General features: G+C 55.8%; 10 protein-coding genes and 1 non-coding gene across 11 annotated transcripts; 6 read left to right on the top strand and 5 right to left on the bottom strand.

The window, feature by feature from the left end:
* Nucleotides 1-233: 233 nt before the first annotated feature.
* On the top strand, nt 234-1,082 carry MFIFM68171_04502 (Translation initiation factor IF-3; the record flags this gene model as incomplete). The annotated part of the gene is made up of 1 exon (XM_071059922.1): nt 234-1,082. One exon carries the CDS (start codon nt 234-236, stop codon nt 1,080-1,082), a length of 849 nt encoding a protein of 282 aa, XP_070916023.1.
* A 668-nt stretch (nt 1,083-1,750) lies between these two features.
* Nucleotides 1,751-3,159, top strand: MFIFM68171_04503 (Translation initiation factor eIF2B subunit delta; the record flags this gene model as incomplete). The annotated part of the gene is made up of 2 exons (XM_071059923.1): nt 1,751-2,260; nt 2,320-3,159. 2 exons carry the CDS (start codon nt 1,751-1,753, stop codon nt 3,157-3,159), a joined length of 1,350 nt encoding a protein of 449 aa, XP_070916024.1.
* Nucleotides 3,160-3,454: 295 nt separating this feature from the next.
* Nucleotides 3,455-3,828, bottom strand: MFIFM68171_04504 (NADH2 dehydrogenase subunit 14K; the record flags this gene model as incomplete). The annotated part of the gene is made up of 2 exons (XM_071059924.1): nt 3,455-3,702; nt 3,795-3,828. 2 exons carry the CDS (start codon nt 3,826-3,828, stop codon nt 3,455-3,457), a joined length of 282 nt encoding a protein of 93 aa, XP_070916025.1.
* A 707-nt stretch (nt 3,829-4,535) lies between these two features.
* Nucleotides 4,536-7,361, top strand: MFIFM68171_04505 (Complex proteins associated with Set1p component shg1-domain-containing protein; the record flags this gene model as incomplete). The annotated part of the gene is made up of 2 exons (XM_071059925.1): nt 4,536-4,733; nt 4,800-7,361. The coding sequence occupies 2 exons, from the start codon at nt 4,536-4,538 to the stop codon at nt 7,359-7,361; spliced, it is 2,760 nt and encodes a 919-aa protein (XP_070916026.1).
* A 594-nt stretch (nt 7,362-7,955) lies between these two features.
* Nucleotides 7,956-9,417, bottom strand: MFIFM68171_04506 (Sugar phosphate transporter domain-containing protein; the record flags this gene model as incomplete). The annotated part of the gene is made up of 4 exons (XM_071059926.1): nt 7,956-8,369; nt 8,445-9,070; nt 9,210-9,277; nt 9,338-9,417. The coding sequence occupies 4 exons, from the start codon at nt 9,415-9,417 to the stop codon at nt 7,956-7,958; spliced, it is 1,188 nt and encodes a 395-aa protein (XP_070916027.1).
* Nucleotides 9,418-10,651: 1,234 nt separating this feature from the next.
* Nucleotides 10,652-12,766, bottom strand: UBP1 (ubiquitin-specific protease ubp1; the record flags this gene model as incomplete). The annotated part of the gene is made up of 1 exon (XM_071059927.1): nt 10,652-12,766. One exon carries the CDS (start codon nt 12,764-12,766, stop codon nt 10,652-10,654), a length of 2,115 nt encoding a protein of 704 aa, XP_070916028.1.
* A 515-nt stretch (nt 12,767-13,281) lies between these two features.
* On the top strand, nt 13,282-13,922 carry MFIFM68171_04508 (Alb1-domain-containing protein; the record flags this gene model as incomplete). The annotated part of the gene is made up of 2 exons (XM_071059928.1): nt 13,282-13,315; nt 13,378-13,922. 2 exons carry the CDS (start codon nt 13,282-13,284, stop codon nt 13,920-13,922), a joined length of 579 nt encoding a protein of 192 aa, XP_070916029.1.
* A 1,812-nt stretch (nt 13,923-15,734) lies between these two features.
* On the top strand, nt 15,735-15,828 carry MFIFM68171_t47. The gene is made up of 2 exons: nt 15,735-15,771; nt 15,793-15,828. It is a non-coding gene; the product is annotated as a tRNA-Phe (tRNA).
* Nucleotides 15,829-16,979: 1,151 nt separating this feature from the next.
* On the bottom strand, nt 16,980-18,125 carry ATF2 (Alcohol O-acetyltransferase; the record flags this gene model as incomplete). Its single annotated transcript, XM_071059929.1, has 2 exons — nt 16,980-17,125; nt 17,189-18,125. 2 exons carry the CDS (start codon nt 18,123-18,125, stop codon nt 16,980-16,982), a joined length of 1,083 nt encoding a protein of 360 aa, XP_070916030.1.
* A 3,101-nt stretch (nt 18,126-21,226) lies between these two features.
* MFIFM68171_04510 (Replication factor A protein 3) lies at nt 21,227-21,921 on the top strand (the record flags this gene model as incomplete). The annotated part of the gene is made up of 3 exons (XM_071059930.1): nt 21,227-21,376; nt 21,525-21,627; nt 21,854-21,921. The coding sequence occupies 3 exons, from the start codon at nt 21,227-21,229 to the stop codon at nt 21,919-21,921; spliced, it is 321 nt and encodes a 106-aa protein (XP_070916031.1).
* Nucleotides 21,922-22,852: 931 nt separating this feature from the next.
* Nucleotides 22,853-26,844, bottom strand: MFIFM68171_04511 (CENP-A multicopy suppressor protein 2; the record flags this gene model as incomplete). The annotated part of the gene is made up of 2 exons (XM_071059931.1): nt 22,853-26,685; nt 26,745-26,844. 2 exons carry the CDS (start codon nt 26,842-26,844, stop codon nt 22,853-22,855), a joined length of 3,933 nt encoding a protein of 1,310 aa, XP_070916032.1.
* Nucleotides 26,845-27,031: the final 187 nt, after the last annotated feature.

Below are 27,031 nucleotides of genomic sequence, written 5' to 3' on the forward strand. Positions count from 1 at the left end.
GGTTCTGGTGCCTTCTTTGGATAAGTTGAGGTTCGCGCGAACCGTGGGAAAGCAATGATACCTTGGAAATGCCAAGCCTACGCAGCTGCAGTGTTGGTAGGTGATTGGCTAAAATGCCCGACTACACGGAGACACTAAAGAATCCTCCTGCAACTCTCGTCACCGCGGGAAGTCACAGAAGATTTGTTCTCTCTCTCAGTTCACTACCACGGCATGGCAACCTTAGCCCGACCATGAGGGGTTCGCAATGTCTTTTCAATTCGGCTGCCGCCCTTCGCACGGTCTTTGTTAGCAATGCGTTTGCGCTAGAGGCTCCAGTGCGGCTCCTGCTACCCGCTGTAGCCAGCCCTTTCCGGTTGTCCTCCCCATTGCGACACGCCTTTTCCACTCAGCACGCCGTCCGGTTCAGAAACAGCAGCCCCATACCGAATGCGGCGAAATCCCCGGCCGATGGACCGATGCGGAATTTCGACATCACATACCCATATATCCAGATTCGCGGACATGACAACCGCCTCGGAGAGCCGGAGCGAACAAAGAACATTCTCAGGCAGCTCGATCTAGCCCGACAAGACCTCGTCATCGTGGCGCATCCGAGACGGGACCCGTCATCCAAAGGGCCTGAATATCCCATCTGCATCATCGAAGACCGCAGGGCCAAGGCCGCGGAACAAGCTGGGAAGGAAGGAGTAAAGTACGGGAAGAAGAAGAAGGAACCTAAGATAGTCGAGAAGGAATTGGAAGTCAACTGGGCGATTGCGCCTAACGACTTGCGCACAAGGATGAAGCAGTTCAAAACGTTTCTCAGCAAGGGATACAAGGTGCAGGTCAGGATGCTTGTCCCGAAGAAACGGGACAAGCGGCGCGCTACACTAGACGAGGCCAAGGAGGTTTTCAAGATCGTACAGGAAACCATTGCCGAGGTGCCGGGAACGACGAACTATAAACCGATGGAGGGAAATGTGGGACAGATGGTGACGATGTTTCTGCAGGGACCTGCCGGCGGGATTCCTAGTGCGCCTAAAGAGACGGCGACTGTGGAGGTGACGGAGGAAGCAGTGGTGAAAGAAGCCGGCCCTTAGAGATTGGTTGGCAGCGAAGACGCCGCCGTAACATTGAATTATTTGATACGCACGGATCCTGTATATCTTGTAACGATACATTTATACCTCTTCCGATTTTCAGAGTGCTAAGGCTTTGTCCCTTGCGCGAGTGAGTTGAACACGCAACTGCTGGGATGGCTACCGAGATAAATATATGGAATGCTACATAGACGTATAAGCGATATTGTATCAATACATGCGAAGGTGCTTCGGCCCAGAGACCGTTTTGATAAAATAATTGCATCGCCAAAGAGATTTGACATCTTTGCTTGTAACATAGTAGAGGCTGCTTGCGTAACGACAACAGAAAATAAGCTTTTTGAGCTTCGAGAACAATGGCAGGGGTTCTGGCTTCTCATTGGGCGCGTCTGCATAATGCGGGGCGCGGGGTTCTGCATAAAGTGGGATGCTCATTGCCTGTGACTCAATTCCAAGACCATCAAAATGCTGAGAGGGGCCACGACAACACCGATCAACCCGCTTCGAACTTGGTCTTCCTGGAGAGAGTGGTGGGATTCATAAGGTATACTGCAGCTGGCTCGTTCAGGAAAACGTCGCGACAAATATCCCTTTGTAACCTTCCCACCACGAGCCTCGCCAAGTCACCACGTTCTCATACACAGGACGCAACGTCGGCTTTGGAGATAATGGCTGGTGAGAGCGATGGGGCCCCCAGCGGGGTTCCGGCAACGCAGGACGGGCCCAAGAGCGCTCCAGCTCCGACAAATCCGCCTGCCGCCACGGCCAACGCAGAGAAGCTCACACCCGCCCAGCTAAAAGCCAAGGCAAAGGCCGAGAAGGCAGCGCGTCGTGCGCAAGTAAAGGAAGCTAGAGCTGCTACTGCGACAGCACCACCGACACAACAAGCGGGCAGCTCGGGTGCGGACGCCAAAGGAGGCAAGGCCAAGGGGAAGCAAGATGGACAGCCTGGCCCGGGCAGAGGCGGGCGTCGGCCATCTATGCCGTTCTTCGAGAAGGATGTCAGGAGCAGGATTCCCGAGTGCTTCAGTCATGTACCGATGGCCAAGCGTATACAGACGTCGCAGGCGCACAAGGATGTACATCCTGCCGTGCTTGCGGTCGGTCAGCAGATGGCTACCTTCGCCCTCAAGGACAGCATCGCCCGCCTTGAGGCTACCATGCTGGCGTTTAGGAAGGTTCGTAATGCTCTGCGACGACTAAGCATCTGCATGAGGTCGCTGACATGGCCCCGCAGGTGGTCGAGTCTTACGAGACACCTAAGGGGAACTCGCTATCTCGGCACTTCATCCCGCACGTCTTGAATCCCCAGATCGAGTATCTCACTGAGTGTAGGCCGATGTGCTTTGCTATGGGCAATGCAATCAGGCTGCTCAAGGCGAAAGTTAACAAGTTCGACATCAACACCCCCGAGGACGAAGCAAAGGAGGGTCTTCTTGAATGGATCGACTACTTGCTCCACGAGCGCATCACACTGGCAGAGTTTGTGATTGCGCGGAATGCGGCTCAGTCGATCAACGAAGGCGACACGATTCTCACTTACGGTCGGCATCGGCTGGTCGAAAAGACACTTCTTGGGGCCAAGAAGGTCGGCAAGTCATTTGATGTCACCATCATCGACGACCCTTACGAGCGCGGTGGCCAAGAGCTTGCAAAGAGGCTACGGCAAGCGGGGATTGACGTACTCTACTCGCCCAATCTTGGGGGGCTAAGACCCAAGGTAGCAGCAGCATCAAACGTGTTCCTAGGAGGAGAAGCTATCTTCGCCAATGGCTCATTGAATGCGCCGTCAGGAACGGCCGACGTGGCCATGGCGGCAATGAATGCAGGCGTCAAAGTGATTGTGCTCTGCGAGACGATCAACTTCGACAGGGAGCGTATTTCGGTGGATGCGCTGACGTACAACGAGATCGATCCAGAGAAGAACACGGCCGATTGTTTCCGATTGCTATTTGACAACACCCATGATAAGTATATCACGGGTGTTATCACCGAGTTTGAAAGCGGCGGCGGGAATTCGCCGGCCCAGGCCATCCTGGCGTTGTTGAGGAAGCAAGAGGACCCCCTGATTGCTTGAGTGGGCAAAGCTGGCGATTGCAGAGCAAGTGTGTATAATCCTAAGAGGAAGAATGCCTAGCTAGTCTAGACAAAAAGAAGGAGCGATGGTTTGATTTTGACGGTTTGTTTGGTGCGCATAGCGGATGCGACTGACGGATCCTGTTGGTAGGACGTAAAGTAATTCTGTACACATTTGAGTCAAGCTGGTGGTTCACGACTTGCCCTACGGACTTTGCCAGCATAGTCTAGTTAGCCCTTTATCGCCCAATCCCGGCGTCAATTCTTGCAATTCCCTTCCCATCCCGTTGACCCTCTCATGCCAGAACCGCAGAACCATCTGCCGAGGCAGCCGCAGCCGCCTCCCGCTCCGCCCTCCGCGCCCTCTTCTCTAGGATGGCTTGCTTCCGCTCCTGGAGCATCGCTGTCTGCCTCTCGTCTACGCCCTGCAGCCAGTACCCGAAGCTCGCGCCCACCGCACCGAAGACGGGGTAGGCCCAGAGGGATGACTTGTTGAAGAATGGCCGCATCTCGATGCCAAGCTGCCAGAAGCGCGTTGCCAGGCCTAGATGCTGGTCAGTAGGATGTCTCTAGGCCCAAAAACTCTCGACAAATCCTTCCAGGCGGGATGGGGAAGCCGTGTGTTTTTTCACGCACCGAAGCCGGTCCAGAACAGGATTCTGTTCACCATTTTCCGCTCGGTCGCTTGGTTGGGGTGAAGGTGAGAGGCCGTAGAGGAGCACAACAATGTAAGCTCCCAGGGAGGCCAGGTGATCGCCGGGGTTCTAGGTTGAGTGAGTGGAATTGGCGCCCAGGGTGAGCTATCAACTCGTTCGGAGCTTCGAGATTGACGTTGAGGTGCTTTCGCGAGTGCCGCAGCACCAATTGGCGAGCCACATCGCTGCCCTGTGCGCTTGCTTGAGCATGTGTGGCGGTCGGCAAGGAGTGTGGCTTGGCTTGATCTTCAGCCTTGCATTCAATCCTTGTCCGCCTGAGCTAGAGTGCCCCACTAGAATCTTTCAACGGCCCTCAGTCGCGACAGCTTTCACGCGGCTCTGAACTCGACTGTTCCGCCATCGGTCACGTACCGCAAGGAACGAATAGGTGCATTTTCCAGCTTTGCAATTCCAAGTCGATGAAACTATTGCCCAGCGCGCGACAATTACGATACATCACATTGGAAATGACCTGAATAAGCTGTGTTACGCCTTTCGCATCGGTCTAGGTGCATCTTGTGCACACCAAACGCAGTCTGCGTTTGCGGGAGCCCAAATTCACCTCCACGGTCCATGGTCCACGGTCCACGATTCACGATCCACGTCACACGGCGGGCCCGCAATAATGTCCGCTGCTGTCGAGTCGGCCGCTGCGCCAGCTGCGGTAGCAAAATCAAGTGCAATGGATTCCGCAGCAGACCCGCCAGATGCGGCCGCGGCCGCGGTTGCGCCCGCCCCGGTCCCCCGGAAGTTCAAGGCATCCGACCTGCCACTCCCTTCTGCGACACGAACCGCAATCGAAGGCCTTGCGCACAGCTTCAAAAAGAAAGGCGGCTACGACGCGATTCGCAAGCAGGTGTGGAAGAAATTTGAGGCTAGTGTACGTCCCTGGGATTTCCCAGTCGCTCCGCTTCTACAAGTTGCATGGCTGACATTATGAAACAAGGACTACGAAGCGCAAGTTACCAAAGCCATCCTCGAGGTCGCCGAGCAAGAAATCGAGCGCAACCCGACCCAACTGTTGACGCTAGAGCGCGGTAAAGCTGCCGCGCTTATCGATGGCGCTTTGGACCGCGGTGGTGTCTACCAAAAAGCAGAGGAGGTCATCGGCGCGTTGATCGACAGCGCCGCAATCGAGGCCCATATCCGCGGGCTTAGACGAGCTGAGATTGGTGACGAGGCAGCAGAAGAAGAACGAATGCGCGGTGCCAAGACGGATGAGCAGTACGCTGCCGACACCGCTGCTCGCCGTGCCGAGAGGGAGCGCGTTCGTGCCGAGCTCAAAGCGGTCGAGGAAAAGAAACGACAACTCGAACGCGAAATCAAGGAAAAAGAAGAAATGAAGAGACGTGAGGCAGAGAGGGCCGCCCGCGAAGAGCGCAGAAAGAAGGAGCGGGAGGAAGACGAGCGAAGAGAAAAGGAGCGTAGGGAGCGGCGCGAAAAAGAGAAGGAACGGGAGAAGGAGCGGGAGAAGGAACGGGAGAAGGAACGGGAGAAGGAACGGGAGAAGGAGCGGGAGCGGGAGCGGGAAAGGGAGAGGGAAAGGGAGAGGGAGAGGGAGAGGGAGAGGGAGAGGGAGAGGGACCGAAGCCGCGACAGAGACAGGGAGCGCGACCGAGAACGCGACCATCGCGATCGGTTTCGAGAACGTGGCTATGACAGCTACCGAGGCAGTCCCAGAGATCGCTCGAGGGGGCGAGACAGAGAAAATGGCCGGGATCGGGACATGGATAGGGATAGGGAGCGGGACCGAGATCGACGTGACAGTCGCGATGACAGAACAAAGGGCGCAGCTGAAGGGCGTGCGGAGGAGGTCAAGAAACAACTCACCAAGGAAGACCACGAGCGTCTCGAACAGGAAGCCCTTGCCGACCTACTCCGAGAGAGCAAACGCGTTGCCACGAAGCAGCCCGAGCTGGAGGTGGATAAGGCTCTGGTGCCACCCCCCAGGAAAGCCAAGCCCGCGTCTGCTATTGACCCGATCCGCCGAGACTCACCAAAAGTGTCCGAACCAAGGAAAACGGCTGAGACTAAGGACACCAAAGATGAGAAGGATCCTAAAGATGTCGCTGCGCCCAAGGATTCCGAGATCAAGACCGAGCGGCGGAGGAGTAGGAGTCCCTCGCGCTCTTCCCGGACCCATCGTGGCAGGGATGTGAGCAAGTCTAGAGATGACGATCGCAGACGCAGGGATGTGCGCTCACGTTCCCCGCGGGCTCGACACGAGCGGAGCCGATCTCGCAGAAGGAGTCGGTCGAGGCTGCGGGATAGAAGGGATGACCGGAGGGACCGGAGCCGTTCCCGGTTGAGGTCCGACCGGAGAGACGACCGCCGGGATGATAACCGCCATGACCGCCGCGATGATTCCCGCGACGGCCGACGAGACGAACGCAAGGATGAGCGGAAGGACGAGCGGAAAGACGAAAACAAAGACTCTCGTGCAAGGACAGATCGGCGGGAACGCAGCCGGTCACGCCCTAGGACTGCCAGGAGGGACCGAAGCCGCTCCCGACGCCGCGACGCCCGCGATCGCAGTCGCTCGCCGCGTCCTAGAACTGAACGGCGCGACCGTTCTCGGTCCCGGTTGCGGTTCGGCCACCGAGAAAGGAGCCGCTCGCGATCCCGGGACCGCGATCATCGGGATAGACGGGAACGCAGCCGCTCTCGTCCGCGTGTCGATCATAGAGACCGAAGTCACGACCGAGAGAGGGGCCGTGGGGGAGATAGGGACAGAGAGAAGGAGAAGGATAACGACAAGGACCGTAGCCGCAGGAGCCGTTCCCGTTCGCTCCCGAGCTCAGCTCGACCTCCTTCTCGTATGAGCCAGACGGAGAAGGAGGCCTGGAAGCAGGCCGAAGTCAAAAAGCGAGAGCAAGAAGCTAAGGCTTACCTGGCCGCCCAAAAGGAGGCCCGTGAGAAGGGAATGCCGGTTCCGGGCCTCGATGACCGCCGCACGGGTGACAGATCACCGGATCTCAAACGCCGCCGCGATCCGGAGGAAGCAGATCGCTACCTACCTCAGGACCGCGACCGAGATCAGGATCGGGCTCGCATGGATTATCGAGGTGGTGATCGATACGACGGTGATCGGGATAGACCGAGGGATCGGGACCGGGATCGCGACAGGCGTGACCGCTCCCGCGACCGCTCCCGCAATCGTTCCCGCAATCGTTCGCGCGACCGTGACAGGGCAAGGGATGACCGTCGAGATACCAGGCGGCGGAGCCGGTCGAGAAGCCGCAGCCGAAGACGCGATCGGGATGAGGACCGTGACAGGGACCGTGACAGGGACCGCGACAGAGACCGCGAAAGGGATCGCGACAGGGATCGCGATAGGGACCGGGAGAGAGATCGCGATAGCCACTACCGCCGCAGCCGCCGGGAGCGGAGCGTGTCGTCTCGACGTGACCGGGACCGGGACCGGGACCGGGACCGCGATCGGGATAGAGACAGGGATAGAGACAGGGATAGGGACCGTGACCGGAGGCGGAGCAGAAGCCGCGCTTAGGCGTCCGGCGCGAACCGCCGCCGAAGGGACGCTATACCGGCGACGTACTATTACCCCGGCCGGTGCAGGGGCCTGGCAAACGTGGCATCTCTTTATTTTTTAAGTCTCCCGGCACCGAGACTGGGAATCTCTAGGGTGAACAATGAACACGACTAGGCTTGGTGCAGGCACCGGTTGTCATTGATATTGATACCATTTTCAAGGGACATGTTGAGCAATGGTTTTATACAGGAAAGGCTTCGAGGCAATGCTCACTTATTGGGATGTATGTGTCACGTTAATGTTAGGTGGTGTCACATGAGAGGAGGCCGCCGAGTATAGAGCTTTCAGAGGAAGTTGATCCTTTACTTTGATACAGTGAAATCTAGCAAGCCCATGGAGTCTTGTACATCTCAAAACCCTCTGTAACGCTTTTTAAACTCATCACTGTAGAATCACAAAAGCCATCAGCCGGCTCTGCTATGTCGATCATGATGCATTGCTAGGCCAGAAGACCCGACCCCTCGAGCGTCAATAGATAGCCAACCATCTGACACTGCCGCCATCCCATTAATTCCGTCTTCTTTATCCCATGATTCATTAAAATAAACGCGCTCACGACACCGTTCCCAAGCCGTCTAAATCCCCGCCGCCCAACCACCCCAAAAAGAACCCTCCGACAAGCACAATCAGCACGACCGCGGCCAAGCCCACGAGCAGCGCCCTGCGTACTGCAGCGGGCAGACGCCCGGCATCGTCGCCACCGCCGCCGCCACCCGAAGCAGAGGAGGAGGAGTTGGTGCTGACAGATTCGTAGACGCCCCTGGTGTAGACCCACACGGCCGACGAGATGGTGACGATCTGGTCCCAGCCGAGAGAGTAATATACGAGGCCGGCCAGGGCGATCGAGTAGCCCAGGAACTGGAGCCACGAGATGGCGGTGTGCCAGATCATGACGCTGATGATGACGAGTAGGATGTTTTTGAGGATGCCGGTTAGGGTCATGACGAGGCCCGAGGTCTTTCCAATCTAATGTGTGCTGGTTAGGATTTGGAAAAAAGGGTGTGGGGGGAACATTGGTTGGGGGCCCGGGGAAAGGCTTACCAGGAAAACGCTGCTCACGTTGAGCATAAAGGCGACCATGGCGTTGAGAAGCAGTAGGCTGTACCCGGCTGTCGCCAGGTCAGCCGGGTCGAACTTGCTCGCCTCGGAGCCGATGGCGATTATCACGTTCATGACGGCGCAGACGGGGGCGTAGTAGTACAGGCTGACGAGAGGGTCCATCTTCTGAGTGTCGCCCGACAGCAGCACCTGGATCATGATGAGGCGCATGGCCTCAAAGACGATGCCGCCGAGCTGGAAGAGGAAACCGGCCCAGCTAAAGTCGATGGCGCCAAAGCTGGCGAGGGCCACACCGCAGACGATGAGCAGAATGTTGAGGAACCGCTTCAGCGAGGGCTGCTCGACGCCCCAGGCCCACGCTGTCAGCAGCACGGCCACGGGCGCCGCAGCCTTGAGCATCTGGATAAAAGCCACGCTCAGGTACAAGTATACCATGTTGCTACAGACGAGCGAGGCGCTGTAGAGCAGTCCGATGGGTACGATGGCGCGCAGGTAGGTTCGGCCCGTCATCTTGACGTTCTTGCGCCCGTCCAGGAGCTTGGTCGTGTGCGCGAGGACTTGGGTCGCGATCGTCGCGAAGATGAGGTGCCAACATGTTAGGATCACGGCTATCGGGTAGGGAGTCAGTGAGCGATGAGAGGGAGAGAAGAAGGTCGGGGACGGGGCAACATACGGTATCCTGCGAGGCGAGTAAGGTCAGCATTTTTTTTTGCGCAACTGGGAAGAATATTTCGAAGGAAGACTCACTGAAACCCCTTCCATCGATTATCCATTTGTTGAAGAGAATGGTGAGGTTGGAAAAGAAGATCCAAGCCCTGTGGCACGGCCATCATCAGCAGCGAGATCGCCAAGGGACCCCCCATTGCTAGACTTACGCGATGTAGAAGACGGCATGTACCGATCGCTTGGGAGACAGAGGTTTCTCGACCTGGCGTTCAGCATCGTCCTCGGCCATATCGGCGAGGACAGCAATGGTCCCGGAACGTCGGAATGGTTGCACGTCGCCGGGGATGGGGAAGCGAATGACAGTTCGGGAATCAGGTCCCCACGCTGGCCGAGCGAGTAAAAGAGAGCGACGGCAAACTTAAAAGGGAGCGTACGTATCCGAATGTCAATCGGGCATTCGTTCGGTTGGTTTTCGGCGAGCGCAATGCTTCGCAGAAGAGGCGAAGGGGGATTGTCAGGGCGAAGACAGCGAAACAAGAGCCAAAGTTCGTGTTCGTAGTGCCTGACACGATGCGAAAGGGCTGAGCGGCTGGGTGGTGCCCACCCCAGGAACGCGAGCCACCGGCGGGGCATCCAAAGGATCGACACCCAGGTCGGCACACGTCCTCTGCACAGAGCAGCCAGGCGACCAATGGCCAAAGGTCGTGTACAAGTCTGCATAAAGGGGAAAAGATTGGATGAACAAACAAATGTGCGTGTAGTCTTCCTTCTTTTTTTTTTTTCTCTTCTTTTCTTTCTTCTTTTCTTTTAGCAGTAATGCATACATCAATTAGAACACTTCATCTCAAGTTCCTTAGATCGAGGACAACCCAGCTAAGCTTTAGGTCGACAGCAAGGCACCAGTCCCAGGGTATTTTTACAGTAGACCCGCTCAACGCAGTCGGTAGAACCCCCGAGTTGGCGTCGCGCGGCGCAGCTCAATCCACCACGGTATGTGATCCGCTTAGCCGACTTGACTAACGCTGGTGACCTCTCTCAAATTCTGGTAAATTGCTCGGAAACTTACAACCAAAGTGAGATAGATTATGCCCCCCCCCCCATTTTCCTCTCACTCCCCGTCGATGCATTCCCGGCGGGTGATCCCGTCCTGTCCATCACCAAAGCGTACGCAACACAGCAGGGTAAAAGGATGTGACCGCCATACCACGGATTATTTTAAACCTCATCTTGACTATAGACGCCTGCCTGATGCTTTGCCGTTGCCTCACAGCCTGTGCATGTATCCGGTCCCATGGGAGTAATGAGAAAGTCGCATCAAACCTGTTTGGGTAGCATATGCCACTGTTCCATACCGCTAAAACGTAGACAATGCAGATAAGCCCGCCCGAACCACCATCATGTTCCCCGTTCCAAGCCCAACCAGAGAAAGAAAAGAGGAGCCCGTGGTATCTCCTGCAATGAGTACAACGCCATTCGCTATGCATAAAAATAAGACACTAAACCACCAGGTGGCAACGAGGCACTCATTCGCTATCATTGTCATCCGGCAGCGGAACCCCCGCCGCTTCCGAGAGCACATCTGTCGCCGGGAACGGTCTCCCGGGCTGGATGGTCGCTTCCGAATTTGTCGAGCTTATGTCGCGTTTTGTGCCTTCGTCCGTGTCTCTCCCGTTCGTCGGGGTCGACGCTGGTGATAAGTTGTCTGATTCACTCCACCCCATGATCGGGAGTGAGACCGGATCCACACGGTCGTAGAACAACATGAATACGCCCCCCTGACCGAGGACGGTCCTCTCATCAACCTTTGTGACATCATGGTCACTGAGACGCCACCACCACTCGGACCGCTGCTCGTCGTCAGATTCGTTGCAGTCGAGCTGCTGTTCGCCTGGCTGTTCGTCTGCAGGTTCACCTTCGCTATCCAAACTCGGCTCACCAGCGGCAACGTCATCCTCGGAAGCGAGCTTGGGCGGCTTCTCAGCTCTTCCACTCCCCTCTTTCGCAGTCGGAGGTGGGACCGGGTGCTTCCTGTAGCAGACGTAGTGACCGTTTTCATGACGCCCATAATGAGTGACGACGGCCCGCAGCTCGTAGATCGGTCCTGTGATTCTAGAAGGCAGCCGATTGGCCGCCACCATGGACGATTCGGGGTCCAGGGACCACTGCTCTTCGTATTTAGTAGCAACCGCTGCTCTACCCCCCGATTTGGGCCGGTCAGCAGCACTCCCGAGGCACCAAGGTCCGAGGTCCAGCAGCATGGGGAAGCGGACTGCTGCCGAATTCTTGAACATAGCCCCGGTTCTTTCATCAAACACAGACCGGTTCATGTGAAACACTAGGCTCTTTGGCGCCCGCGCGACAACGGTCTGCTTCGTTTTGGTCGAGCTGACCATCTGCTTTTTCGGAATGTTGCACTTCTTCAACATCTCGTCATTGAACGCGTCTTCTTCGAGGGCATCTTCCAACAGTCGTAACCTGTCGTCCAGCTCAGGGAAACCCCCCGTGCGATCAACGAGTATCTTAAGCCCTTTGTACATGTTAAGGACGGTGCATTTAAGGCATTCCACTCCTTGAATCGATTCGACCTTGGTGTAATAATCTAACCTTTCGTAAAGGTCGTGTTCTGGCAGATTGCTGAGGTTAAGCGTCAAGCAATTGAAGGGAATCATCGTCAACCCGTCGCAGTGGCCGCATGCAACACAGGCGACCCGCTGCGCGATGAGCCCTTCGAGCGGATTTCGGGCCAAGCGAAGCTCTGGCGCGGTCCTAGACTGGCTCGCTGCACTCTGATAGCCACTGTCTCCGCTGTGCTGACTGTCAGAACAGTCATCACGTATCCAGTCGGGTTCAAATCCCGCCGCTGTGCCGAGGGCGCGCGCAATCTTTGCAATCTCCTTGTCGACCTCGTCTAGGAGTTTCGAGTAATATTCTTGCGCGTCTTGCTGCTGCCACGTGTCCATGTTCTTCAGGACCCCGGGCGTCCAGAGCGTCTTGCCGTTGCTCGACGTGCCGCTCAGGTCGTCGACTAACTTACGGAGTGTGTCGACGGTCGTGGCCGATGGCAGATCCGGTCCTCGTTCGAAGGAGGGTGTATTGAGGTATGCCGGGAGCGTCTTGAGCGATGCGAGGCCCTGGAGAATGCTATTCTGGTAGCACGAGTTGTCGTAGTTGCCCAGGCCGGGCGGCCGCTCTGCCGCTGCCTTGGCGCCCAGGGCGGCACTGGACAGGCTGTTGAAACCTTTGCGCCCAGCCTGAGAGACAGAGCGCATAAACCCGCCCGTCCGGTCGACTCCGAGGATCCTCCGTAGGACATCGCTTTTGGCGGCTTGGGTTGACGGCTGCGTCTTGAGCATGGGGATGGGGAAGAGTGGCGGGTTGACCAAGCGGTCAATGGCATATAGTAGGCGGGCCGGTATCAAAGATACCAAGGCGTCCCACAGGATCTGGGGAAGCGAAGGCACTCGGCCTTGCTGGTGAGCTGTTTGGTAGGCTACCGCGACGACGACCAGGATAACTGTGGCCACGACGCCGGGGTTGATGGCGCCGTCTCGTAGCTGTCCTGGCGCGAAGTGCTGATACAAGTCAAAATCTCGCTGAGAGTCGAACTGGCTCCGGATGCGCCTTGCGTCGGAATTCATTATGGGACGGAAGAGCGGCGACGGCAGACGGGGGAGCTAGGGGAGCTGGCCGAGCACGACAGCAGTCGAAGATCAGGCGGCGGACGGTGTGAATAACGATAAATGATCATGCCAAAATGCCATGACCGGTCCAAAAAGGTCGGCGTTCCAGTTGGGGTCGAAGAAGTTAGAAGCAGTCGGCGCAAGGGGCCACAAGAGGTTAGAGAATAGGAGTTGAGACTGATTCAAGATTTCGTTCCTTGCGCTTGCACTGCAGCAACAAAAGTATGTTCTGTCGCGGACAGACAGCTTGGCATCTTGTCCTGCTGACGCTGCCCATTGGCCGCCTAAGAGCGTTGGCTTGACAGGGATGTACAGCAGTAAGTGCTGGGAACGGGTGACCCTTGCAGGCGGGGCGAGTCCCACCCGAATGGAAAAGATAAAAATAAAATAAAAATCACCGATAAGAAATCCCCCAGATCCGTCGGCCCCACGATATATATTGATAACAAGCCTCAAAATCTGGTCTGGCAAACATGGCAAAAGGCAGCATTTCCAAGGGGAAAAGAGGTTAGAACAAAACAACCATATCCCACACGTGTTTCGAGAAACTAACCCTTTTCCCTTTTCAGCTCCCTCCGTACACTCCCGCGCAGCTCGGCGCGCCACCTCCCCGAGCATCGACACCGACAAGTCGCTAAAAAATGTCCGGGCCCCGCAAGAATCCGTCGACCAACGCCCTGCCGTCCTCGCAGCGCACCGTTCGGGCGGCGTGAACAAGAAGACAAAGACAGGCCGGAAAGCAGTCATGAGCTCCAAGGCGCGGCGGCGGCACGAGAAAAGCATGGATCGCGCCGAGGCCATCATTGACCGGAGAGCTGTGAAGGTGCAGAAGAGCAAGGGCCATGCCAGGGTCATCGGCTCGCGAAAAAAGACGTGGGAAGAAATCAACAGGCAGGTGTTGGGGCAGGAGGGTCAACCAAAGCTCAGCAAGAAGGCTAAAGCCAAGGCGGAGGAGGATGCCATGGTGGCGGCGTTTTACGCAGATGATGATGGCGACGCAGAAATGGAGGGCGCCGAAGATGCTGCTGACACACCTGGCGGTTCTGCAGACGCTACCCCTGCGCAACCGGTATCGATGACGCCGGTCCCTGCGGAGGACGACGAGATCCTGTAGGGTCAATTTGGAGTTGTTCGCTCTCGGCATATCGGTATAACATACACCATGTCTGACGCTCTATCGAGACCAAGCCCGAGGCGTTCCAGGCCAGGCGTTAACTGGCATAAACGGGCGCGTCGTGAGTGGCAGTATGGCGCGAGGCATCTCGTGAGTCGCGCAAACGGCCGTCTACCTGAATTAGGACAGCCAGCTATGGTGTTTCCCCAGCGTTATCATCAAGATGCGGCACATCAGGGAGAGTTGCTTGCTTTCGTGCAACCACGTGACCATCCCAGGGCTAGAAGGGCCAAGGAAGGGCTTCTAAGAGCTGAAGCCCTCCATCATCTCTCCAAGCGGAAAGACTCAGGCTGCTTACTTATCTCGCAACCTGGGTAGCTTCCTCTACTGCGGTATCTAGCTACATAGAACAATACAAAACAACGTAGGCAAGCCTTGCTCCAGGTGGAAATCCTGGCTAACTTCTACGGTACCCTCGCTAAGATATATAATGCACGCTCCCATAGCTATCTTCGCCTGTCTGGTGAGGGGTAGACGTGCCGAACGGGGTGGGTTCCTGATGGTCCCCAGCACGGCGATGAGATACGGAGCTAAGCGAACACGGAGTTCTCCCTAAACTATCCAAAACGCTGACGGCTTCGGGAATCTGAGACTACAAGGTCTGCTAACTAGGTAAAGACTTTTCAGATGTTTAATCGACTGAATGAGCCCTGCTCACGGTCAGTGGCTCTCATGTCTCCGGAAACAAGAAACAGACACAGCTTATGGTACTCCTTGATTCATGCACTGGGCCCTCCTTCTGCTCCTGTTCCCTCTGTCCCGACTCCGTCTACTCCATAAGAGACAATCACCTCCTGAAATCGAGACCAGAGTCGTTGCACGGTTCGGCAGGTGGAATTGTGTCGACACAGAGTTAGCTAGGATGAAACTCGGCATCGTGACAAAGGAGGCGATTTTTATAAAAACAATCACAGGTAACGTTATAGTAAACTACGCACCACTTATCACGCCGTTGAACAGGCTACGAAAAATCGTTTTTCCCAGGGACAAACCGTGGGGGGGGGAAGACGAAACGCTCTCCTCTCGAATGAGAAGCGTCCTGACAAGGGTGGTGGATTTGAAATAATGGGGATTCATGACAGACTAGATAGATAAGGCAGTGCTTTGACTCCTTACGCTCTGGTATCACGGGGTACGCTAGAACCCAACTAATCGTTGAACCTGATCCAACCACGCCCCGCCTCATGCTTGGCCGCCACGTCCCCTTCTTCGCCGTTCAAACTCAGCTCGCTCGAAAGCTATCGCCTTGGTCTCCTCTGCCTCATAAATATGTTGCTGAACCCACTTCATCTCTACGCTGCCCCTCGGATGCCCCATCGTTCGCGGTCACTAAAAGTAAAAAATGCCGGCTGGCAGCCCATCAGGTCTCATACCCAGGTGTCACAGTCCCACTCAATCCAATAATCGATCACACCCGCCCGGCTCTTGGCTGGTTCTGTGAGAATCATAGACATCACTGTCCGAGCCTGGCGGTTGTGAGTGACCTTTGCGAAAATCCTGTCCCAGCTTCCTAACCCCCGTCCGCTGGCGAGGGACCGAGGGAAGAAGTTATCGTAAAGAGTTGACCCGTGATCTAAGCAGCCCGTACGCGGGGCACCAGGATTTGAGGGGTAAGATGTTAGCCTGTGCGTTGGATTACGATCGGTGACCCGGATTTCGCAGTCAGGTGAAGCGCGGCCGACCAGTCAGAAACCGGAAGCCTCAACGGCAACAAACAGCTTACATTTAATCGATGAACTTATCGTCGATCAAGCGGGTTTAGCTCAGTTGGGAGAGCGTCAGACTGAAGTCAAACTTCGGGAAACAATCAATCTGAAGGTCATGTGTTCGATCCACATAAACCGCATCGCTTCGTTTTTGTCGCAGCTTCCACGGCCATTGGTTTTGAATATCGCATCTCTTTTTTTTTTTTTTTTTTTTTTTTTCGGGCAATTATTGTGCTACCTTAATACACACAATAAGAGATATATACGCTGTGCGCTACTGGTTGCTTCGGGGTTTCAGTATACCTAGAAATATAAACTTTCACAATGCAAGATACAGAAATCTTCCATTCCCGTGTTATCAACTACAAAACTCCAACCCAGGGATCCCAGCTCTTCGGAACCACCCGGTCGGTAACCAAGCGCTACGATCTGGGACGCTTATCGCCCCCAAATCCTGACCCAGCCATTACCCCTTTTTCCTCCCCAACAGGGGAAGCAGAAACAGAGAAGAGACCAAAAATAGCATCGAGAAACCTTCAAAACCTCAAAAACTTCCTCCGCTGCTTATTCCATTATGACTCGTACAACATACTAATAAGACATTCATACAATAAAATATCCACCTTTTTCCCGGCCGGGCGACAATCGGCAGTGAATAAGCAGTTCGCGGCCGAGGGTTCCAGGCCGTGTGATCGACGACCTCGTCAATCAGCATCACACACCTTGCACCTTGGACGAACCATCAACCATTATGACGTATTCCGTATAGCGTCATGAACACCCCGACCGCCAACAAACCATAATAAACCCAACCACTCCCCTTCCTGCTGACCAAACGCTTTACCATGAACACGCCAGAATAATCCCATCGCTTCCGACAGTTGCAATTGCACATCCGAATCACAACCAACCAGGTTTTGGACCCTTTGTCTTTCCTCTCTCCTTTTCCTTTTTTTTTTTTTAATATCATTTTCTTTCTCTTTTCTTCTGACACTTTTTTCCGACGCGATTGCATTTCCCTGCTGGATATCAAATCCCATTTCCTTCCCTTTGCCTTTCCGCATCTGTCACAGCTCGGAGGGAGGCAGGGGACGTTATGCCCCTTCACGGAACGGGCGAAAGCGGCTTTATGCGTTAGGACGCAAGTGTTCGATCCCGAAGATGCCAGAACTTGAGTGCTTGGAAGACGCCGACTGGGCTGTTTAGAGCATCGTCTCGCCGGAGATATCGGTGTTTTACAATCCGATCCTTCGCTTCCCATTAACCACCCGCCAACCTTACTTTTCGTTTATCATCCTCCGCCGAACCTCGGCTGATCGGGGGTGAACATGGAGTCGGGCATGTGGTCATAGTTGATGCCCGGCTCTCGCTTCATTTGATGCGACTCGAGGCATGGGAATGTGTCGTCGGTGGGGGACGTGTAGAGAGAGGCAGTTCCTAGGACCGAATTGTGAGTCAGGACAATCGAGAACAAAGCCCGAGGTGTCACCTTTCACTTACCGTGCGAATAGGCTATGCTTCCCTGACGCTCTCCCGGCCCAAACCCGTCAAATTGTACGCTATGCACACTTTGCAGGGATGGGTATGAAGAGGCGATGCTGGGGTTCCGGCTGCGAGGAGATTCCGTGGTGAGATGGGGTTGAGTGCTCTGGCCAAAGCTAAACGACTGACGGAACGGCTCGTTCGGTGTCTGGACGATCCGCCTGGCCGAGTTGTTAATCCACTGGTCGATGTTCTCGTCGTTGCACTCGGCGTGAGTCATCAGCATATGCTTGAGACTGCTGACTTCTGACAGCAAACCATTGTATACCATGCGTAAGTGCACATTCTGTGTCTCTTCTTTGATTTTTGCCTCTTCCAGTTCGGACACGTAATGCTTCTTCTTCTCCCGACACTTCATGGCTGCGATGCGGTTTCGTTCCAGGAACTTGATCCTCTTCTCTTCATCCTCTGCCGTGCTCGATTCTTTCTTGATTTTTCTAGATTTTCTTTTCTTCGGGGGTTCTTGTTCAGGGAGAGTGACGTCGGTGGACGAGCTACTGGACTTGGATGTTCGCTGGGAGAATGATTTGCTGCTGGAGGCTCTCCGAGTCGATGCCCGGGACGTGTTCACCGTGAGCACGTTAATCTGCGGCTTCGTATCTCCGTCCTCACTTTCCGGGCTGCAGAGCCCTGGGTCGACGAAGAGTGGTTTTTGGCCGACCGGTGTCATCGCTCCTCCAATTGGGTCGGCGAAGCTGTCCCAGACGTCTGGTCTGTGTTCCCCATCTCTCGCGTCGGCGGGCGTTGGGGGGCCGCCAATGTCTAACTTGGTCCCATATGGGTTGAAGGAGTTCAAGGCGATGCTACCGCCATCGATATCCTGGTCCGGACTTTGAAATGAGTTTGCGTCGTCAAAGTCCAGGCAATCGCTGAAGAAGTGAGACGGCGCCTCCATCTTGGCTCTTGTGGTTTGAGCTCTCTGCCCTGGCCGGAAAAGTGCCAGCCCCGCGTGATGCCGGCAGCTACACTGGCGGCGTCAAGCGGGTCTTCGATCGAACAAGAAGGAATTCAGGAATTGGACGACTCAGTCGGGGAGGTACTGAGGATATGCCGGGACCAACGCCCTGCTTGGGTAGCCGGGAACGATCTATAGACAGTGGGCTGTCTCAATCCAGGCCCTAACCCTTCACAAGCTAGGCTCTGGGCCTCTGCGCTACCTGGAGATTCAATTAGTCCATGGTCCGCTGTTTCACTAAGCGCCAAGTGCCTGACGGTTCGATGCGATCGCGTCTGGAACTTGAAATTGAGGTTTTGCTGTCTATATATCGGAAAGGGTTTGTTTTACCATACCCCGTTGTCCGCGCCAAGTGGCGTGGGCGTCACGGTTATCGGCACGGATGTGGTCGCCGAATCAAGGCACAGGTTCTGTCCGTTGCGGTATGGCTTCGCTCGTCTCTGGCGGCAATGCCGTGTGGCGGCGTCTTGGTTGCAAGACGCTTGCTAAGAAAAAGATGGGTGCGTCTTAAAAGATATAAATTGGCAGGCGAATGTAGAGTTGATCTAAAAGAGGGAAAGAGGTTCGACAAGAACTCGAAGGGATGGTGGCGGGGTACTCTACATCTGCCAATGGCCGGCACAGCGGGAGCTTAGGAAACAGGTTCCAGGCCAGACGGGCATATGTCTAGCCCGGTCACTGCGGGGAAGCTTTGAACAGGATCAAGAGATGGGCCGGTGGTTGCCATACGGACAAAGAGGGCCCTCTGTCGGTCTGCACCGATGCGGGTTAAAGAACTTGGGGCTGATGGGGTACTGTGGTAGCTACCTTACCTAGCTGTGTAGCTGCGAGCTCGTTGAGCTTCTGCAGCTGCCTCCCCTTCCGGCACCTGCCGTGTCCGGGGACGGGGGTGGGGGATTGTTCTCCACGCATCGCACGACGTCTCCATCGGGCATTTGCCTTGGTGTCATGTCATTGCGCTTTGGCAAGGTCGGTCCTCTTCCGGCAGGCGGCGTTGAGGTGCTCTCTCTCTCGCCTCCATCGCCTTGATCCCGTTCCCGGGGGGACTCCACGAACGTTCCGTGGCCAGGAGTATGCCTGATAAGTGCGTGCTGCCAGACAGCGATCGGAGCACCTCCAGCAGGGCAGTATCTATGCCGTCGGCGCTGCAATGCAACCTCGGTTTGCGCTGCCAATGACTGTTCGAGACCAGAGGATGGCTTCGAATTGGAAAACGAGCCCCGCATGGCAATCTTGTGGAATCCCATAGGACCAATTCCACCTGCAGCAAAGCTTTGACGCTAAGGACTGTGCCCGCCCAGCCCCGCCCTCACTTCCGGGTTATCCTGGCATCCTGGCGTCCTGCGATGCGGCAGACCTTCGACTCGTCCTCCATCTACCAATGCTTTATCATCAAACCTTCAGATATGGTAACCAGTGATGAAGCGGGAAGATCCATGAAGCATACAATCTGCTTCCAATTGCCCATGGCCACCTCACAGCTGCTGTTTGGCTCAACAGACGGGTCAGTGCTGGGTAAACAGCAGGCATGTGCCAGCACGACTCAGTTCACTGTCCAAAGTCATGTCGTGCCTCAGGAATAGACCTGCCAACTTCCTACCTTCTGATTATACTACATTGTACGCAGACGGACATCTCCACGAGTTGTCGCTGCACGTCTTGAATCAGCCACCGTCTGGTTTCATCTGTTTTGAAGTGAATCATCGTATGACCAGGAGGAGCACATCTTGCAGCCCACACGCATATGAGCTGCCGACCCACTCCGCCACCCCGGCTACGCATGCATGAGGGAGGCAAACTTGTAGCTGATGGCCAATGCTCCCATCCATAGTTCTCGGGCAATGTGTATGTGGGTAACATTGACACGCTGTTCGCTTCCATCAGTCGGCGGGCTGTTTGGCAACCTACGGGGGCGACCGGTGAGTCTGGGCCCCGTCAAACGGGAGTTTTCGTGGTTAGAATGCAGGCACCCGGCTGACAGTCTGGAAAGCTGCGCTTGGCCAAGCTATGTGTCATGCAGACTCTCGAGACTACTGCGCTGCCACTCTTGACATGCAAACTACACTAAGGCACCCATTTCCAATTGCATTGGGAGTGCATGGCATACCCCGAGCAATCGTCCAAACACCGAAAACGGTTTCTAGCGATGGCCAGCTGCCATTCCGGGCACTGTGCAACCTCGTGAGATAGCCCCGCGGGCCGGCGGACGCTTGCGGCGGCAGGCCAAGGAGCATCGTTCCGTTTACGGGCCTTCGTGGTAGGTCCGAACTGGCTCTAAAGCGGTGCAACAAAAAACCTGTCTGGCGCGGAGCTCTAGCACACGCAGAGATAGTCTGGCGAGCTGGGGTACCATCCCACCCGGAAACAACCTGGTAGCACAGTTATGTGGAAGGTCGCTATGGGCTCAAGAATGCCTCCCTTTGAAGCAATCGAGGTGCTGGCTTCCAGTTCCAACAGAATATATAAGCCTAGAGGTAGTTGGGTCCAGTGGGGACCTGGACCGGAAATCATTTCCGGAGCCCGACTCCCGTCCTGTACTTCGTAGATCGATATTCATCCAGACAGTGCGCTCGCGTACATCCACCGGCTTCGTCGGGCTTGTTTATTGGCCGCCTTAGTGAGCAGCTAGAGGCCGGGACAGTGTTAATTCGTCAAGAGGCAACTCCTCGACATGGGAGTGCAGGACTCCGTGAGAACCGTTACGGCCTGGCGTGGTCGGAGCGCCAGCCCGGCCTAGCACGACGTGCCAAGAATGATCGAGATCTCCAACCCCTACCGCGCTATTGCCCTTCGGGCTTAGCAGGTGCTCCGATGCAGCTGCCAGCAGCACAGGCCAAACTTTAATGCACAGGACCAATTTTGGTCATTTGGGGAGGGGCAGGTCAACCCGCATTCTGCACGGTTTCCTTGACGCAGCTCACCAGCCGAAGACCATCAAAACATCCTAGTTCAGGGTCCAGCACCTAGAAGAATTCTGCGACGGATTATTACCGGCCAATAATTTCTCGCAACGTTACCTACCACCCTCGACACGCCGAGCCATGGAAGCGACTTCTACTCCGCGCATCACTTGCGCCTACCTCAATTCGTATGTGGGCAAGAATGTTATTGTTGTCGGCAAGGTCATACAACTGCGCGGCGAAGAAGCCCTGATCGATGCTGATGGCAACATCACCGCCTACTTGAATCGCGTAAGCTTTCTCACCCCTCTCTCATGTGCCCCTCCCACATCCCAGAAAATGCACGCCCAAGACTCGAGATGAGAGGGATATGCTGGGGACAGAGCGGGCTACATCAGACGTCTGCACAACACACAAAAACTAACAGCGCAACATACAGGAGGCGCACCTCTCAGCAGGCAACGGCGTCCAGATTATTGGCAAGGTTAACCCGGACTTGTCGATCAAGGTGCTTAGCTCAATCGACTTGGGCACGGGCGTGGGTGAGTCAAGTTTGTTGCTTCAATCTCTTCCCCGGCAGCCTGGGTTGTTGGAATCGGAGCAGCCCTCTCCTTGCCGGTTATCCTTTTGCCATCGCGGGCCAAAGCCATAGCTAGCCAGTTCAGTCAACAGTCGAACTGGATGGAAAAAGTCGATGAGGAAAAAATAAAAAACAACAACCGCTTTTCTACCATTATTATGTAGAGTCCTAACGAGATCTATCCACAGACTACACGCTCGCCAACACATTAGTCGAGATTTCGCACCAACACCGAAATCTGTTTGCATACGACTAGATTAGCCACCGGTAGACAACCCAACAAATAAATAAACCCAACACGCAAGCGCCACGTTCAGTTCTCACCCTCCTTTCCGTTGAGACGGGGATCATCTGTTCTCAGAGTCAGAGTCCAAGGCTGCCTAGGGCGCGGCTCGGGCAGAGCATTGCGCAACGTACACAATTGAGGGGCGAACAGTGCATGAGTAACCGCTTGAAGTACACTCAGATCTCGACCTTCTCTTCTTCCCGGACAAGCCGGTCCTGAAGTCACTAATTCTTCATGAGACTAATCCCGTATCTAAGCGCCGCCTCGAAACATGCGGCGGAGCACTCTACTGAGCGGTCTGTGTTAACGGCTCTCCGGTCAAGCACTCAACTACTTATCGATCACAAGCAATTTCGAACCCGCCAGTCTCGCCTCCCATTCTACCGCTCATGACCGAGATAGTTCATAGCACTCATACAACGAGCGCTGAGGACGGTCCCAGGCCAGGTCGGGCTTCTAGAAGAGTGTCGTTAACCATCATCATGATGTAATCGCCAAAAAGAATCCATGTGAAAATGCAAAGCTAATACATTCGCTTTGTATGCTGCAACTTCCGTCCATCAAACACCCCGAAATTGGAAGAACGCCCACCGTTGGACTGGGGGAGCTCTCCCACCGTTCCCCCTTGAACCCCTCTTACAAGTCCATGCTGCATCCTGCCGTGGCAAGATAGAGTAGCACACGAGACCAAACAGAAACAACTCCCAGGCTATGCCATCATCTGATCCCCGCTGGAAGCCCGATAAGGCCCAAAGTAGTAAAAAAAAAAAAGAAAGAAAGAAAAAGAAACAAAGCCAGAAAACAGAAGGAAATAGTTGAAAAGAACCAAAGTAATAAAAACAGATGTTCACGCGTGTTGATAATACAGTAGAGTTCAAACACTCCCTTTCCCACCCCACTTTCATTTAACCTGCTGCTGCTGCTGCTGTTGCTGCAAGCCCCACAACGGCTCTTCCCCACCGTCCCCCAACGAACCTCCAAAATCAACACTGAGATTCCCCCCACCACCTTGGCTCCTCAACAGCGGGGGGGAGCTAGGCATAACCAAATCCGTGCTCAAGAAACTCCCAAAATCCATCAGATGTTGGTGATGATGATTGGCGCCATTCCCGTCCCTATTCCCACTGTTCGAGCAGTCATCATCATTCTGCCCCCCGGCGAGCGGCGGGAGGCTGCTCAGGTCCAGATGGTCCAGGTCCTTCAGGCCGTGGGATGGCGAGCCGGCCGTGAACTCGTTGGCTTCGCTCAGGAGCTGGTTTAGGGTGGCCGTAAAGGGTGAGTCGAACTGCATGCCATGCATGGCGTCGTCGATGTCCAGCGCAAAGTGGGGGTGTAAGTGCTGTTGGTGGCGGGGGCTTCGGCGTCTGCCTATGCTGCTGCTGCTGTTTCCCGTTGATGAACGAGGGGTTTTGGACGGGGTCCGTTGGAAGCTGTGGCCTGTAACGGTGGCAAACATTTGGCCCGGAGACTTGGGCATGGTTCGGATCGATCGGATCGATCGCGAGATGCTCCTCGTTATGGGGCGGTGACTCGGGGTTGGGCGGGTCGGCGTCTTGAACGGTCCCGCTGTGGGCTTAGGAGGCGGAGTGGATGGGCATCTGGGAGGCGTGCCGAAGAGTTCCTGTGCGAGCTCGTCGTTCTCGTCTGGGACCGGAGTGCCGGGGCGCCCCGGGTGTGACGATCGGCCTTTGTTTTCCTTCCCTGCCGTTGCGGACTTGGTCTCCTGGTGGGCATTCGTGGCGGTTTGTAGCATGTTGAGAGAAAGCTCCCCGAGCACCTTGGGCACCCTGTCCTTCCTGGGCGACGGGAAGAGTAGCCTTCTTGTGCTTCCCAGATCATCCTCAACCGCGATGGGGCTGTCCGCTGTTCCACTACCCCTCGAGTGAGTCGATCCAGGCAAGCGCTGTTTCGGGGAGCTCCGCAAGTTTAAAATCTGGTCTTCTACGCTCCGCTGCCTCGACTGCATTCCGTTCTCGTAATTCTCTTTTGGCGAATCGTTATCCACTGGGCCGATCGGATCGGTGGTCAAGTACGCTTCCGAAATTGGATTCGCCTGGGCATCGCTCTTGGTGCGTGCTTTCTTCGACTTGGAGTTGCCGCTCTTGGGTTCGCGCTTCTTGCGCGGTTGGTTAAGTCGAGCAAAATCCTTCTCCCACCGTTCAGGCGGGCGGTGCACCTTGAATTTGCCAAGCCAGATACCGCAGGGATTGCACAAGAGAGTTTCCTTCCATAACTTCTTGTCGTCCTGCGCACCGAGGGTCTTCTTGACGAGTCGGTACATGGATGGTTGCCCTTCCGAATCACGCTCTAAGACATCGATCGCGGTCACGCAGCCTGGCTTCTCCGAGAACTCGTGGAACCCTGGGACTCCATAATGATCTTGCGTCCAGATCTTGCGCCAGGTAGGCGTCTCAATAGCCCCGCAGTTGCCGCAAAATGGAGGTGACTCCCCCTTCTGGATCGCATTCTCGAGCCGTTCTTTGATTGACTGCTTCTTGACCATATTTTTATTGTATCGTGGGGGATCGAAATCGCTCGAGGGGCAGGGCGCCTCCGACATAAAGGCACGGGGTAAGGTCAAGACCGGCTCCGCGACAGGATCGCTGGCAGGAACAGGTGGGCCTGGGGGCCCTCTTGAAGCAGGCCTCGACTGCGTTTGAGTGGGCAAGCACATCGTAGGCTCCTGTATGCCGGTCGGCTCCAGAGGCTCTGGCAGAGGTACCGCCGACGCGGTTGTTGAGGCGGGTTCCTGCTGAGAAGTGTCTATGAAGCCGTTGTCCGCATCGTCCACAGGAGGCGGGGTAGGATCGACCGGACCATTGGGGAAAGAAGCCTGTTCTTGGAGTCCATACGTCTCAGTAGGACAATGCGGAAGACCGTTACCGTTTTGTTGGGTGGTAAGTTGCTCCTGTGGGAGTGGTTCTTGATCGGATACTACCGGGTTCGGCGCGGTATTTGACCTCTTGAGGGAACGGACGGCTGGCTTTTTCGCCGCGGGCGGAGCCGAAGGTGCAGCCGTAGGTCTGTTCAGCGTTTTTGCCTTGCCAGCGGGATTGAAGATGCTCTTGGTGGGCAGCAGCTCTGGAGGGCCAGGATTTACTGCCTGGAACGGGAAGTTAGACCGCTGCTGCTGCTGCTGCTGCTGCTGCTGAGCACGGCCGTTTTTTTGGGCATTCTGCTTGTTCGGTAAAGGGAGGGGTGCGACAGGAGCCGCCTGGTCCTGCATTTGCGCCTGGGACAGTTGCAACATGTCCTCGTCATCGTAGAAGTCCTCGAGCCCACCACTCATGAACCCGGAGTCGACATGGGACACGGACATAGCAGGAAGTACGGGGCTCGACGCTGGCGGGCTAGATTGAATGTAGGCAGTCGTGCGTGGAACTGGCGGCGACGAGCCCAACTCACCAGCACTGTCTTCCGGCGAATAGCCCTGATCCGGTGTCTGAGCAATCGACTCTGCCGGCGACCGCGCGTCCTGGCTCAGGCTTTGCACCGCTGTCCTCCCAGGTATTGAGTGGTACGGGGGCACGCTCTCCATGCTGGCTACAGATTCGGACCTGGCCTTGCTCTCCATCGCTCTCCTCCTCTGCTGCTGCTGCTGTAGTAGCGGTGCATCAGGGATGGGAGTTGGTGCACGTGGAACGTCCTGAAGATGGTTCGTGCTCGTTGCATCACCCCCGGCGCCAACTGGCCGCATAGTGCGTAGTGAGCCCGACGTACTTGCGGCGACTCGCAACGAGTCCGGCACGGAACCGAACGGCGCAATTGCGCTGTACTCCGTCCTGGTGACCTTGGCCCTTTTCTTCTGCGGCCCTTCATCGCCATCCGTAGCTTCCTCGGCTGCAGATGTGTTGCCGGTCTCTAAGGGAGTTTTCCTCGGGCGGCCTCTTGGCCTGCCAGTTGGCTTTTTGCTCCTGGATCTCGAGGACGGCCGTGAAGGGCGCGGTTGGGGTGCAAATTCGGTAGCCGGAGGAGCTGCTGGTGATGGTGCGTTCTCTGCGGAGTGCTGTGGTTTCGGAACAGGCGCGGCGCTAGGCGCATTGTTGGCAGGTGGAATAGCAACCGGTGCCAAAACGTTTGCTGGCGGAATACTCGCAGGCCGTATTGGTGGTTGCGAAACGCTGTCGCTTCGCGTGTCTGTGGGCCGGTTCTCAACCATTGACGGGTTGAACTGGTTTAGCTGAGCCGGGGCAAGTGCCGGTGAACGTACCGAGGCCGCGTTCGACGACTGTGCCAGCATCGGGTTGGACTGAATGAGTGAGTTCCATTCGGTCGCTGCGTCGGCAGGGGTCGGAGCAGATTTTGTCCCGTTCATCCCCTCCGAGCTGGGAAAAATAGTGCGCTGCACCACTCTCTCAACTGCCGTCATCTTCAGCTTGACTTCCAACGTATCCTTGCTTCCATTGCTAAGGATAGCCAGCAGGTTCCGTGTGACGCGTCCTGTGACCAGTTGCTGTTGCTGGCCCTCACCGTGCAAACCCCACGACAGCATCCCCTGCCCAACCAGGGGCACGTCCGGTTCTGAGTAGTCGTAGGCATACACGCTGTAGTCGCTCTGTTCTTGGTTCACGATTTCAGGGCTGCACTGGGCAACGGCCTGTAGGCAAGTCAAAAGGTCTACCACGCCGATTGTAGTTCTCTCGTCGAGCGGTATCGTCTGGATCTCAAGGATGTGGGGCCACCTGGCCAAGCAGTGCACCTGGCCATCTCGATCAAAGGTATAATGGACCTTCACTGAAGATGGGATCGCATTAGAGAATTAGCGGCGTGTGCTTGGGACGAGCTGAACTCACATCCCATCGGCTTCACCTGAAAACCCGGCTCTTCCCCACCGGTTGGCTGGGTAGGAGGATGTGGTGAGGGCGCCGACCAGGTATTTGTTGGTGTCGCCATCTTAGCGAGCGTCCACAGCACCGTGTTGCTGCCGCACGCAATTGACGACGGGAAAGCGGGTGGACGTCGGCGGAAGGGGGAGATTATAAGTCTCGGAGTGTGGAAGGATATCGAGTTACTGAGGAAAGATGCAATTGGGGTTGGGATCCCGACAGCAGGTGGGCCAAATTTGAGAGGCTGGTTTCAT

This window comes from Madurella fahalii, assembly GCF_045866475.1.
Source record: "Madurella fahalii IFM 68171 DNA, scaffold_2, whole genome shotgun sequence".
Taxonomy (NCBI): Eukaryota; Fungi; Ascomycota; class Sordariomycetes; order Sordariales; genus Madurella; species Madurella fahalii.